The following is a 10,969-nucleotide window of genomic DNA, read 5'->3' as shown; positions in this document are numbered from 1 at the left end:
ACAGGGGATTCATGCGACGACACAAATCACACTGTTGAGCCGGTTCCGTCACACCACTTACATAATCAGCGAATTTCTATCGAACACGCACCAACGAATTTTCTCATTTCATTATACGAATTATAGATTCATGATTCGTATCGGCTAACAGTACGGTTCGCCCGTTACGGGAAATTAGATACAATCGTTCAATCCTACTGACAAATCGTTTCGTCGAAAGGAATATTCACTGTATCATAGCCAAGAGAGAAGAGATAAAAAGAAATGGATGAACGAGTAGTCTTCGTGTTATGGTTGACAGTCGTTTTGAAACCAGCATTAATCCAATGTCTCATACTGGATGACCGATGTTTCTCGCTGATCGATTTGATAAGATTGAAGAAATACACGTTGTAAATTATTCAGTATAGACTTTTAAATTTTAATTGTACCAAGAAGAATTTCCATATTAATTTATAATTTACAATTCACAAAGAGAACTTCTTAACCCTTTTACCTTACAATTCTTCAATCACTATGCACAACACTTGCATTTCCTGAAACTTAAATTGAAGCTGAAGTTCCATCTAAATCACAATTTAATCAAAAACACAATTCTTCATCTCGCATCTCAACCACAATCTACCCCAAAAATTGCATTAATCATTACAAAAACGAAAGATCAACGAAACTTTGCTACCACAAAGTTCCTCAGACATTTCTAACTATTATAAATTAAAGCTGACAAAATTTTCCTCGATAACGACGCACTCCGCAACATCCGTTCCTCCGCCCAAAGAGCAAAGAAAACGAAAGGATCTACAGAGATGATTAGCAAAAGAAAGAAGCTTCCGAGGTAGCAGTGAAGTTAAAATCGAACCACAATAGACCGAACACACGCTCGAATCGTTCAATCTACCGGGAAAATTTGCATATCCTCAGCTCCGATTCCACGGTTGAAAGGTCCGCCCACCCTTGTTCCACGAGGTAGCCTCGAGGTTGTCGGACAGCCGGCAAGAGGAAGAGGAGAGCTCGATGAGTCCCATGGCTGGTATCGAACCTGCTGGGGGCAAAGAACAGAGCTGTTCCAACGAGAGGGGAGGACGAGCCCGTTATAAGCACGAGCAGCGGCTATTCAGCAGCTTAGCAACTTAGTGCCGGTCCCAGGATCCCTACCGGTAACACAAGGGGACCTGAACAACACTCACGGTGCACCTCCACCTCGTTGCGCGTTTTTCTCTCGCTGGTGGTTCGCTGTTCTCTCGAGAAGAGAAGATAGGGGGATGAACCGACGACACGGAGCGTCGTCGACGCTGCTCCTCATCGTCTGCGCGCAGATCTTCGCCGTCTATGGTTCCACGATCGACGCGAGCCAACAGGGTAAATCGATCACCTTCGAGGCGTCGTCGTTGAACGATCAGGTGGACGACGATGACAACGCGGTGATCGTTGAAGGTGAGTAACAATGGACGTTCGTTTTTTTTTTTTTTTTGAGAATGTTCGGTTGGATTGTGGGGAAAGTTAGGGTAGACTTTTCTGACAGATCAATCTTTCGTAATTTAATAGTTTCTTCTTGGAGTTGTAGTGTTTCGAAGGTAGAGAAGTATCTTTCCACGTTTAAAATAGGAGAATTGAGAGTGAAAGAACTGTTCGTAAATTGTTTGCAAAATTCAGAAACAGAAACTTCGATCTTAAAAAAAAAAACAAAATTTTGGGAATATGGAATTTTTAAATTTCCGCAAAGATGGCGAAAGATTGTAACACAAGAAAATTACGTATTTACTTAAAAATCGTCAGGAACTTTTCTAACAACTCAATTTTTACGTTTAGAACGATATTTAAATTCACGAATGAATTTTCAAAAAGACATTAGGTTTCCAGTGACAGGATTTTCAATTTTGGTGTGCTGTAAAAAAAAGAAAGATCGCTCATCGCTGTTCTCTAGTCAGTTGAATCGGTGAATAAATAAGACTTCAAGACGTTAATTAATCTTGGACGATCGACGAACTCGTCTTCAGCGTTGATCGATGAACGTGAAAAGTTAATTAGTTCTATAGTTAATGGTAGCAATTACCATCGATTAACCTCTCGGTGTATTGTTACGCGACTGGTTGACAGTCGTGTATCAATCACTTGGCAAACGATCTCGGGAAGAGATAGAACACTGTACCGAGTTCGTCGCACGAAATCGCATTTGAATTAGCAAGGATCGCGGTTATAATACGTGCGCGTATAATCGAACTGAAGTTGCGACATACGAATGCTCCATACACGGTGAACGGAAGTCTTCCCAAGCGCGCGTACCAGCCTCGTCTGTGTGCACCTGTGTGCCCGGTGGGTCAGCGAACTCATCGTCAAGAATCTGGATGGAATTCCATTGTGATACGTCTCTGCGTTAATCTATGGGGACACGATCCATTAACGTGTGGAAAATTGGATTAATTTTTTGATTCTTTTGTAAATACTTAGAGTTGCGTCGAGGAGAACGTGATAGGAGTGAGAATGCCTTTGGAAGAATTCTCAGTTTGCAATGTCAGGTGTACGTGTCCTTCGGAAAAAAGAGATTTCAGGTCCATAGCTTTGAAATTCTGAGGATATTCTGATACGTGATTTTTAGGTCTTCAGCGTCGAAATTTTAATCCGCGATCTTCAGGTCCCTAGAGTCGAAATTCGAATGAAATTCTAATCCACGATTTTCAGGTCCCTCGAGTCGAAGTTCGAATGAAATTCTAATCCGCGATCTTCAGGTCTCTAGTGCTAAAATTCTAACCCGCGATCTTCAGGTCCCTAGCGCCAAAATTCTACCGAAATTTCTAATCCGCGATCTTCCGCGTCACTAACCAACTGTTTCAACCACCGCAGTTAACTCCTCCTTCTATTTTTCCACGACTTTTCTATTCTTCTAATATTCCAACAAATAAATACACAAGTGCGACATATCGGTACAGTTAGGAATACATTACAACATCGTGCATATTCAACTGAAAACGTTCGAAGTCACGAGTTTTTGCTGCATCTTCGTAAAAAAGTGGAAAGCTTCCCCTAAAGTGTCGATGGTTTCTCTTACGAGCATGTCACGCAGGTACGCAGCATTCATTACAACGGTAGACGATGTGTCATTCTTTGTCAGACATCGTTCGTCCACACATGTATACACGGTTACGTGCTGTACACTCTTCGAGCACGGTAACTTAATTCCCCCGGATAAACATGGCGACACGTTTGTAATCTACTCACGAACCGTTTGAAAAAAGAGTCGACAGCAAGATTACCATTAGAAAAGAAATTCCTAGCGAAACGTATAATTAATTCGTTATTTAAAAATACAGGATCAACTGAACGGTGTGTGCGTGTTGTTTTGTCGTTCTAGCCGCCATTGATACGGGAGCTCGACTCGGCGAGGCGAGAGACGGCCGCAGTATCCTGTGGAACGGAATCTCTAATAGCGAGACTTGTCTGACGTCGAAAGGCGAGGTTGGCCGTTGCACCAGCTTCAAGGAGTGCTATCCATATTTCAAAATTCCTGATCTGAGCGCTCTAGATGGCTGGGTTCTCGGTGTTTACGACACCTGTAGCTATATGCAAGAGAACGGCCAGACGAGTTTCGGAATCTGTTGCTCCAATATATTTCCGGTCGTAACGCCGCCGTCAGAAATCACTCAGGACCCCCTTGTAGACGATATTCCTCAGGTAAAGACTTTCAATTGATAACCGATATCGATAAACTATTATGTTACAATGTAGCAAGTGTCCGGTGACTTATAGACGATAATGTATGTAACTATATAAAAATTGAACAAAGATTTACATAGATAAATCCATAAATTTACGAGGATAAGTTAATAATTATCTCCAGAATGAGTTTACAAAATTTATATATCGTCGAGCTGATACATTTAACACGCTCTCCTCGATTTCTCAGCTCGGATCATAGAACCCATAGTTAGTTATCGGGAACTCGTAAAACTAATACGTGATACGAATCGAAAATCGTTAGAGATACAGCTTAGAAAGTCGCGGACTCGGTTCTCTCTATTGGGTGAACGCGCGGTTTCGCAAACAGAACTTTACAACTTCGCTTTAACTGCCCGTGTCCAATTCCTTCCTCGCCGTGAAATCTTCGCACGAGGAACTCTCTGTGTTCCGTTACTTCATCGAGAAAATGTTCAATTGTTCCATGCTTGATCAGGGAGGGAACGATGACAAGAAGGAGGGTGGAATCACCGTGAAACCAATGGCGCAATTCCCAGGTTCCTGGCCACCACCGATTCCAACTCATCCACCTGACCACACGGTACCACCGTTGCCTACCCATCCGCCGTATCTTGAACTGCCGGGGATCTCCACGATAAAACCAGTTTTCACATCGAAAAAACCCGGCATCGCGACGACCTGGCCGACGAAGAAACCTGCCTGGTGGCCAGGTGCGCCAACCGTATTACCGACGACCAGCGAAAGGCCGCCCATGGATACGATTTCTGGCATAAATACACATCAGTGCGGCGCGAAGAACGGTAATCAGGACCAGGAGCGGATAGTGGGCGGTCAGAATGCTGACCCTGGCGAATGGCCTTGGATCGCGGCTCTCTTCAACGCCGGACGACAATTCTGCGGTGGTTCCCTCATCGACGATAGACACATTCTCACGGCGGCTCATTGCGTTGCCAAGTAAGTCCTCTGAAACGACGCGCAGCATGATAAAATCATGTATAGTACTGTTGCTAGGATAAATGATTGGTATTTCTACACGGTTCTTTCTCTTTTTAACATATTCACTCAGGTGGATTCACTCAGAGATACCTGATACTCGATACCCTCTATCTGTGAATCCGGGGGAGTACCCTGAAAGACAGAGATTGACGAAAACGTGACTGTGATTGGTTAGAGCATGTCTGAAAGTTACTCCAAAGGAAATACCACGTTTCTTCTAAACTATTTCGACGGACAATGCCTTGTATCTGTTTCAATTTTCTACAGCATGAACTCCTGGGACGTGGCGAGGTTAACGGTCCGTCTGGGCGACTACAACATCAAGACCAACACGGAGATACGACACATCGAACGACGAGTGAAACGAGTGGTCAGACACAGAGGCTTCAATGCTCGAACACTTTACAACGACATCGCGTTGCTCACCCTTAACGAGCCTGTCCCGTTTACCGAGCAAATAAGACCCATCTGTTTGCCGAGCGGCTCGCAGCTGTACAACGGAAAAATTGCTACGGTCATCGGTTGGGGTTCCTTGAGAGAAAGTAAGAAAATCTTCGAGCTTCGATTTTAATTCCACGAATGTTCAGCGAGATGAAGTAGTCGATACGATGATTCGAACTTCTAGGTGGGCCACAACCAGCTATCCTTCAAGAGGTTTCGATACCAATCTGGCCAAACGGTGAGTGCAGGTTGAAATACGGTGCAGCAGCACCTGGTGGAATCGTGGACAGTTTCTTGTGCGCTGGACGAGCTGCAAAAGACTCCTGTTCGGTTTGTATTGCGATATTATTTTTGATAATAGAGTTCAGTTGCTTGAAGCTTTCGTGATATAACGTCTTCCATTTTATGGTGTTTTCAGGGTGACAGCGGTGGTCCTTTAATGGTGAACGATGGCCGCTGGACGCAAGTAGGTATCGTCAGCTGGGGTATTGGTTGTGGCAAAGGCCAGTATCCTGGTGTTTACACGAGAGTAACGCATTTCCTGCCCTGGATCTACAAGAACCTGAAGTGAAATACGCAGTAGGAGATGTGTTGCTCATTCTGCTCGTTAAAGTATTTCGTTTCTGGTCTAGTTGCGACCCTCGTATCATCGAACACGCATCCAGCTACACGCCGTTATGTAGAATAACGAGACTCGTCGACTACTGAAGATTTTTATAGCGATAAAGAAAACAGATGGCTTTCATTCCTATAATTCATTCCCATGCAAAATTTTTTCATCTCACGAACCCCGTTGTTGTTTAACGATTCAGCGATATCGTTCGCTACATCTAAAGAGATAAGTGATCACACATGATTGTAAGTTGTAACAAAATATTTTATAGTACTATACATATACAACTATATATAAAAAATAGTTTTACAATATAACAATTCCTGCGTCCTGTTGTTCTTGTCACGAAACAGGCCGCATATTGATACCTATCCCCCCATCGACATAATATTCCACAGATTATGTATCGCAATTGCTCACGTTCAAATGTTGCATTATGTTCCGTGCTAAAACAAAATAAAGTGAAAGAAAGTTTATCGATGAAACATTAAGCAACTAGTATCGATCGTACCAATTTTTTTTTTACAACTGTTGAAAATTACCTTGAAAATAGCATGTATCGTAATTATCATCCGGTTGTGGGATAAAAGGCGGCGTCGCTTTTAACGGCTCGTCCCAAGGGAAATCTTCGAACAGTTTCATAGTACGCACTTCCATGGCAGAAGGACGCTCGTGTTGATCCAATGTGAGAAGTGCGTCTATGGCTCCTGTGGCTAATGTTGAAAGAGCCTCTTCGTTCTCTGGCCAAGGGATGTCTTTGGCGAGGATGTTGGAGAACACAGCCTGAGGTGTTTCGTCGTTGAACGGCGGAACACCTGTACAAAATTCGAACAAACAAACACCTAAAGCCCACCAATCTACCGCAGGTCCGTGACCTTGCTTTAAAAGTAACTCAGGAGCAAGATAATCGGGTGTTCCAAGTATACGATCATCTGACCGATTCACACCACCTTGACCGCCTCTTCTTACTGATTTCGGTGTTCGATAAGGTGTGTAAGAATTGCCTGAGGTTGCAGGCGTTTTTATGGGTGATATTCCTTGAGGTGATCGATGCTTCTCCAAACTATCTGCCACAAGTATCGCAGATGCTGAATGCGACGTAAGAACCGGTGGAAGCTGAAATCTCGTTGCCTTGATCAAAGGTGCTGTTTCTTCTTCACATTTCTCCTCCTCCTCCTCCTCCTCTTCGTTATGGCATCTTTGCTTAATAGACGAGACTGGTGTACTGAATGCAACTCTTCCACCAGATCCATTCTCTTGTCCTTGGGCTGTATCGCTGATATTAGTCGTTCGAGTTATGGATTCAGGTATAGTGGTATTTATTGGACTTCTTTGAAATATGCATCCGCGATTCTTTCTCTTTGGTGTTTTGTCCACATCCAAATCCATCGCGTTTAATTCGCACGTTAGACCAGTTGTTGCTCCCGTTGCTGCTCTCTTTCTTTTCGCGCCTCTTGTGAACGTGTTCGTGCACGTGCTTAATGGACTAGTGTGAAAAAGGGGTTGCTGAGACTGTTCAGCTTCCAGCGTAGACTCGTCCTCTTCTTCTACATTGTGATTCAATTGACTATCCACGCGAACCGAAGACGCCTCGCACGTGTGGTAACTCCCAGAGCTACTTTCTTCTTCCTCTTCGATGTTCTCGATGATAACATTGTCCTCCATACGTTCTCCTAAGTGGAGATCCTCTGCAGATTGGAAAGGTGTAACACCCGATACTCGGGAGTAATCCCCAGATGCGGCAGTGGAGGAAATTACCGAGTTGGGTGACGACTGAAATTTCGTGCAGTTTCGCTGCAAAGCCGAGAGTAAATTAACACCAGGTGTACTTCTGTCGCTAAGATTAGATTCGCTCGGTGATCTCTGTCCGGAACCGAAGGATAAATGCGACGTCAACGATAAAAGTTGTCCGGGAGTTCTAGCGCAAAGACTGGGCGTACAATTAACTAAATCCGATATTTCGAGATCTCTGTGCAAAGATATTTTACTAAGCCCGAAATCTGTGAGCTTAACATGTCCCTCTCTCGACAGAAGCATATTATCCGGTTTCAAATCCCTATGTACAATCCCATGGGAGTGGAGATACTCCAATGCCAGACACACTTCTGCAGTGTAAAAAGCTGCCATGGATTCTTCCATATAACCATACACACCAACCAAGCTTTTAAGATCTCCACCTACCATGTACTCCATTACTAAATAGACACTACTAACAGATTGCAATGAATAAAATAATTGAACACAATAAGCACTACGCGTTATAGCTAAAGCATTCCTCTCAATGATCACTTGTGAAGCCATATTCTTATTTATCATCTCATTTTTCTTCATTACTTTGATAGCATATACTTTCTCAGGATTTGTCTTTTTGTACCCAAGAAAAACTTTGCCAAATGCACCACGGCTTATAGGTTTCACAATTTTAAAGTCCTGAATTTCTGGTACCTAAACATTAAATATAATCTTATACATACAAGCAAATATGAAACTTTTAGACTTAACAATTCAATAATAAATTATATTTACCTTTGCTGTGGGATTAACAATTTTAGATATGGTGTTAAAGATGGAATTATCGATTTGTCTGTTTGCCGATGTCTGCTCCGGTGTACACTCCCCTTCGCGAATTTCGCGTTCATTGTCTGAGTTATTGCAGTTTGCACAAGTATTTTCATCGTCCGTCTCATTTGTTGGGTCATTACTATTTAGACATAAATTTGGCGAATCAATCGCCGCTTCTTCCATTTAAAAAAGTAACCTAACTAGTACTAAGTCACGAACTTTCGTAACGGAACATAAAATATCGAAATCCCGATTCATAAAATAGTTCCGTGACTCAAAAAAGATGAAGTTTTAGTCATCGTTCCTTCATATTTTATATTTTTCTCTTATGTACACAAATACACTATAACGGTTATTTGACATGTTTGAAAATGAACATGCATACAACCATATGACCAGAAAGTGTGTTGCATACTTCAAGTAACTTGAAGTAATCAGAATCGCCAACGACAATCTTTTTTTACTAATTATCATTAAACAATTTAGTTCAATTATATTTTACAACTAATCAAAATTTAATCGTGATGGGAGAACATGATGGTTTTAAGTTTATCATGTGCATTATAATAAATCATTTTATTGTAATACATTCTTGTGTATAGGAACATCTATGATTTTAAAAAGGTTGCACTGAAGTGTTACAGTTCCCGCCTTTAACGTTTTTTGTATTTGCAATAGTTCTGCCAGTTGTGTACGATGAACCGTTGATCACTGGATAGAATCTCAAGTATTTATTTCAAAATAAACTTATCACAACGGTGAAATTTTCTTTTACAGTACTTAAAATTATCTTTAGTCTATCGTTGTTTCCCTGCACCTGCTACGTAATTCTATATATATATCGTAACAATACATTTTTGGTAACCTCAGAATGGCTGGGAAAATAGTAAAAAGAACACCTAGAAAAAAGGCTGCGAATGCATATAAATTGCCAGATCCGATAGCTGCCGGCGAAATATTAATAGATATGGCAAAAAAGCAATGGATCCTTGGCACATCAATCGGTATGGGAGGTTTTGGAGAAATTTATTCTGGTCTGTACCTACTCACACATTGTTACACTTTGCTTCTATGTATACAATTTTATATATTTTAACAATAAGTTCCGTTATCTTTATATTACATTTTATATTGTATAGCATATCTTGCAATACAGTAATATAACATAGGGAGTAATCATATAATTCTAATGAAAATTACAGCTGCTGCTTACAATGGTAAAGTTCCAAAAGACTATCCCCATGTAATTAAAATTGTGAGTGTCTATCATTTACATTCAATTATTTACTGAATATGACATTTTTCAAAAACTGTAATATTTTAGGAACCACATGGAAATGGACCATTGTTTGTAGAAATGCACTTCTATATGAGAAATGCTAAATCAGATGAAAGTGAGTCATATAAATTTTAATACTTAAATATAGTTCATTTTTATATGCAAACTTACCTCTTTTTATTTTATTTTATACTTTATATTCATGTTGTACTCTCGTATATATTAATATATAATTGGTAGTTATGTAATCATAATATTCAAAAAAAAAGAAATACTGTATGACTTATTTTAGTTGATAGCTGGAGAAAAAAAAAGAAACTTACAACACTTGGTATGCCTCAATATATTGGCTCTGGAAGTCATGAATATAAGAAAATAAAATACAGATTCGTTGTAATGGATCGGTATGGTACAGATTTATGGAAACTATTTTGACAATTATTTTTTTAAAAAATTACCAAATTTCACATCATATTTAAAATTTTTAGATAAATGTGCTAGAATATATCCATCATAAAACATATGTACATGCAGATATAAAAGGAGCAAATTTATTATTAGATTTAAAATCTCAAAATCAAGTTTATTTAGTAGATTTTGGATTGGCTTCTCATTACACTACAAAAGCTGAATATAAATTAGACCCAAAGAAAGCACATAATGGAACTATTGAATATACTAGTAGAGATGCTCACATGGGAGGTAAAAATTATAATTACTCAGTGAAATTTGATATGTTAGATGATATAATTGGATATTATGTAAATCTTTACATTTTAGTACCAACAATGCGCGGAGATTTTGAAATTTTGGGTTATAACATGATCCAGTGGTTATGTAGTTCACTTTTATGGGAAAATAATTTATCAGATCCAGTAATAGTGCAAAAGCAAAAAGAAAAAGCTTTTGATAACATTTCAGAATTTTTAAATAAATGTTTCCATGGGTCAGTTCCAGATACTATACTTAAGTACATGACCTTACTAGCAAGTATGAAATTCAATGAAACACCAGATTATGAAAAATTTCAAAAAATATTAACAGAGGGATTAAAACATTTGTCACATAAACCAGACGGAAAGTTAGAATTTAAAAGTGATATTAATTCTCATAAAGAACCAGTTTCGAAGTCTCCACCAAAAGTTAAGAGAACTATTAATAAAAATAAAAAATATCCACGTGCAGCAGCAATAAAAAGTCCTTTAAAGAGTTTTGATGAAAGTACTGTAGGAATTATAATGGATAAAAAACGCGCTGGTGCGAAAGATATTAAACAAATATTGGACGATATCGAATCTGACGAAGAATATGATATAAAAATAGTTAAAAAAGCAAAAAAGGCTGTCAATTCTGTAAATAAACTTAAAAATGTAAAAAGTCCCGCA

The 10,969-nt window shown here is 39.9% G+C and overlaps 3 protein-coding genes across 3 annotated transcripts in view; 2 read left to right on the top strand and 1 right to left on the bottom strand.

Annotated features, from left to right (window-relative positions):
• Nucleotides 1–1,262: 1,262 nt before the first annotated feature.
• On the top strand, nucleotides 1,263–5,701 carry LOC108577382 (proclotting enzyme-like). The gene is made up of 6 exons (XM_017940522.1): nucleotides 1,263–1,434; nucleotides 3,350–3,669; nucleotides 4,169–4,647; nucleotides 4,957–5,231; nucleotides 5,315–5,460; nucleotides 5,549–5,701. The coding sequence occupies exons 1-6, from the start codon at nucleotides 1,263–1,265 to the stop codon at nucleotides 5,699–5,701; spliced, it is 1,545 nt and encodes a 514-aa protein (XP_017796011.1).
• Nucleotides 5,702–6,114: 413 nt separating this feature from the next.
• On the bottom strand, nucleotides 6,115–8,523 carry LOC108577425 (serine/threonine-protein kinase greatwall). Its single transcript, XM_017940570.1, has 3 exons — nucleotides 8,270–8,523; nucleotides 6,286–8,188; nucleotides 6,115–6,189 (listed from the first exon to the last, which is right to left on the bottom strand). The coding sequence occupies exons 1-3, from the start codon at nucleotides 8,486–8,488 to the stop codon at nucleotides 6,143–6,145; spliced, it is 2,169 nt and encodes a 722-aa protein (XP_017796059.1). The 5' UTR covers nucleotides 8,489–8,523; the 3' UTR covers nucleotides 6,115–6,142.
• Nucleotides 8,524–9,176: 653 nt separating this feature from the next.
• The window catches only part of LOC108577379 (serine/threonine-protein kinase VRK1-like), a 2,006-nt gene continuing 213 nt past the window's right edge, over nucleotides 9,177–10,969 (top strand). The window contains 6 exon segments of the mRNA XM_017940519.1: nucleotides 9,177–9,339; nucleotides 9,508–9,560; nucleotides 9,630–9,699; nucleotides 9,877–10,070; nucleotides 10,073–10,286; nucleotides 10,365–10,966. Coding sequence (XP_017796008.1) covers nucleotides 9,177–9,339; nucleotides 9,508–9,560; nucleotides 9,630–9,699; nucleotides 9,877–10,070; nucleotides 10,073–10,286; nucleotides 10,365–10,966 — 1,296 coding nt within the window.

This window comes from Habropoda laboriosa, unplaced genomic scaffold (genome assembly GCF_001263275.1).
Source record: "Habropoda laboriosa isolate 0110345459 unplaced genomic scaffold, ASM126327v1 scaffold648, whole genome shotgun sequence".
NCBI lineage: Eukaryota > Metazoa > Arthropoda > Insecta > Hymenoptera > Apidae > Habropoda > Habropoda laboriosa.
The sequence above is the reverse complement of the archived record's forward strand: the minus strand, read 5'-3'. Positions and strand labels throughout refer to the sequence as shown.

Coding starts and splice junctions, on each gene's coding strand:
- LOC108577382 (XM_017940522.1), top strand. CDS start 1,263: ATGAACCGACGACACGGAGCGTCGTCGACGCTGCTCCTCATCGTCTGC. Junction 4,648..4,956: donor GCGGCTCATTGCGTTGCCAA/GTAAGTCCTCTG, acceptor AATTTTCTACAG/CATGAACTCCTGGGACGTGG. Junction 5,232..5,314: donor TTGGGGTTCCTTGAGAGAAA/GTAAGAAAATCT, acceptor TCGAACTTCTAG/GTGGGCCACAACCAGCTATC.
- LOC108577425 (XM_017940570.1), bottom strand. CDS start 8,488: ATGGAAGAAGCGGCGATTGATTCGCCAAATTTATGTCTAAATAGTAAT. Junction 8,189..8,269: donor TTGTTAATCCCACAGCAAAG/GTAAATATAATT, acceptor TTTAATGTTTAG/GTACCAGAAATTCAGGACTT. Junction 6,190..6,285: donor CGATACATGCTATTTTCAAG/GTAATTTTCAAC, acceptor ATTTTGTTTTAG/CACGGAACATAATGCAACAT.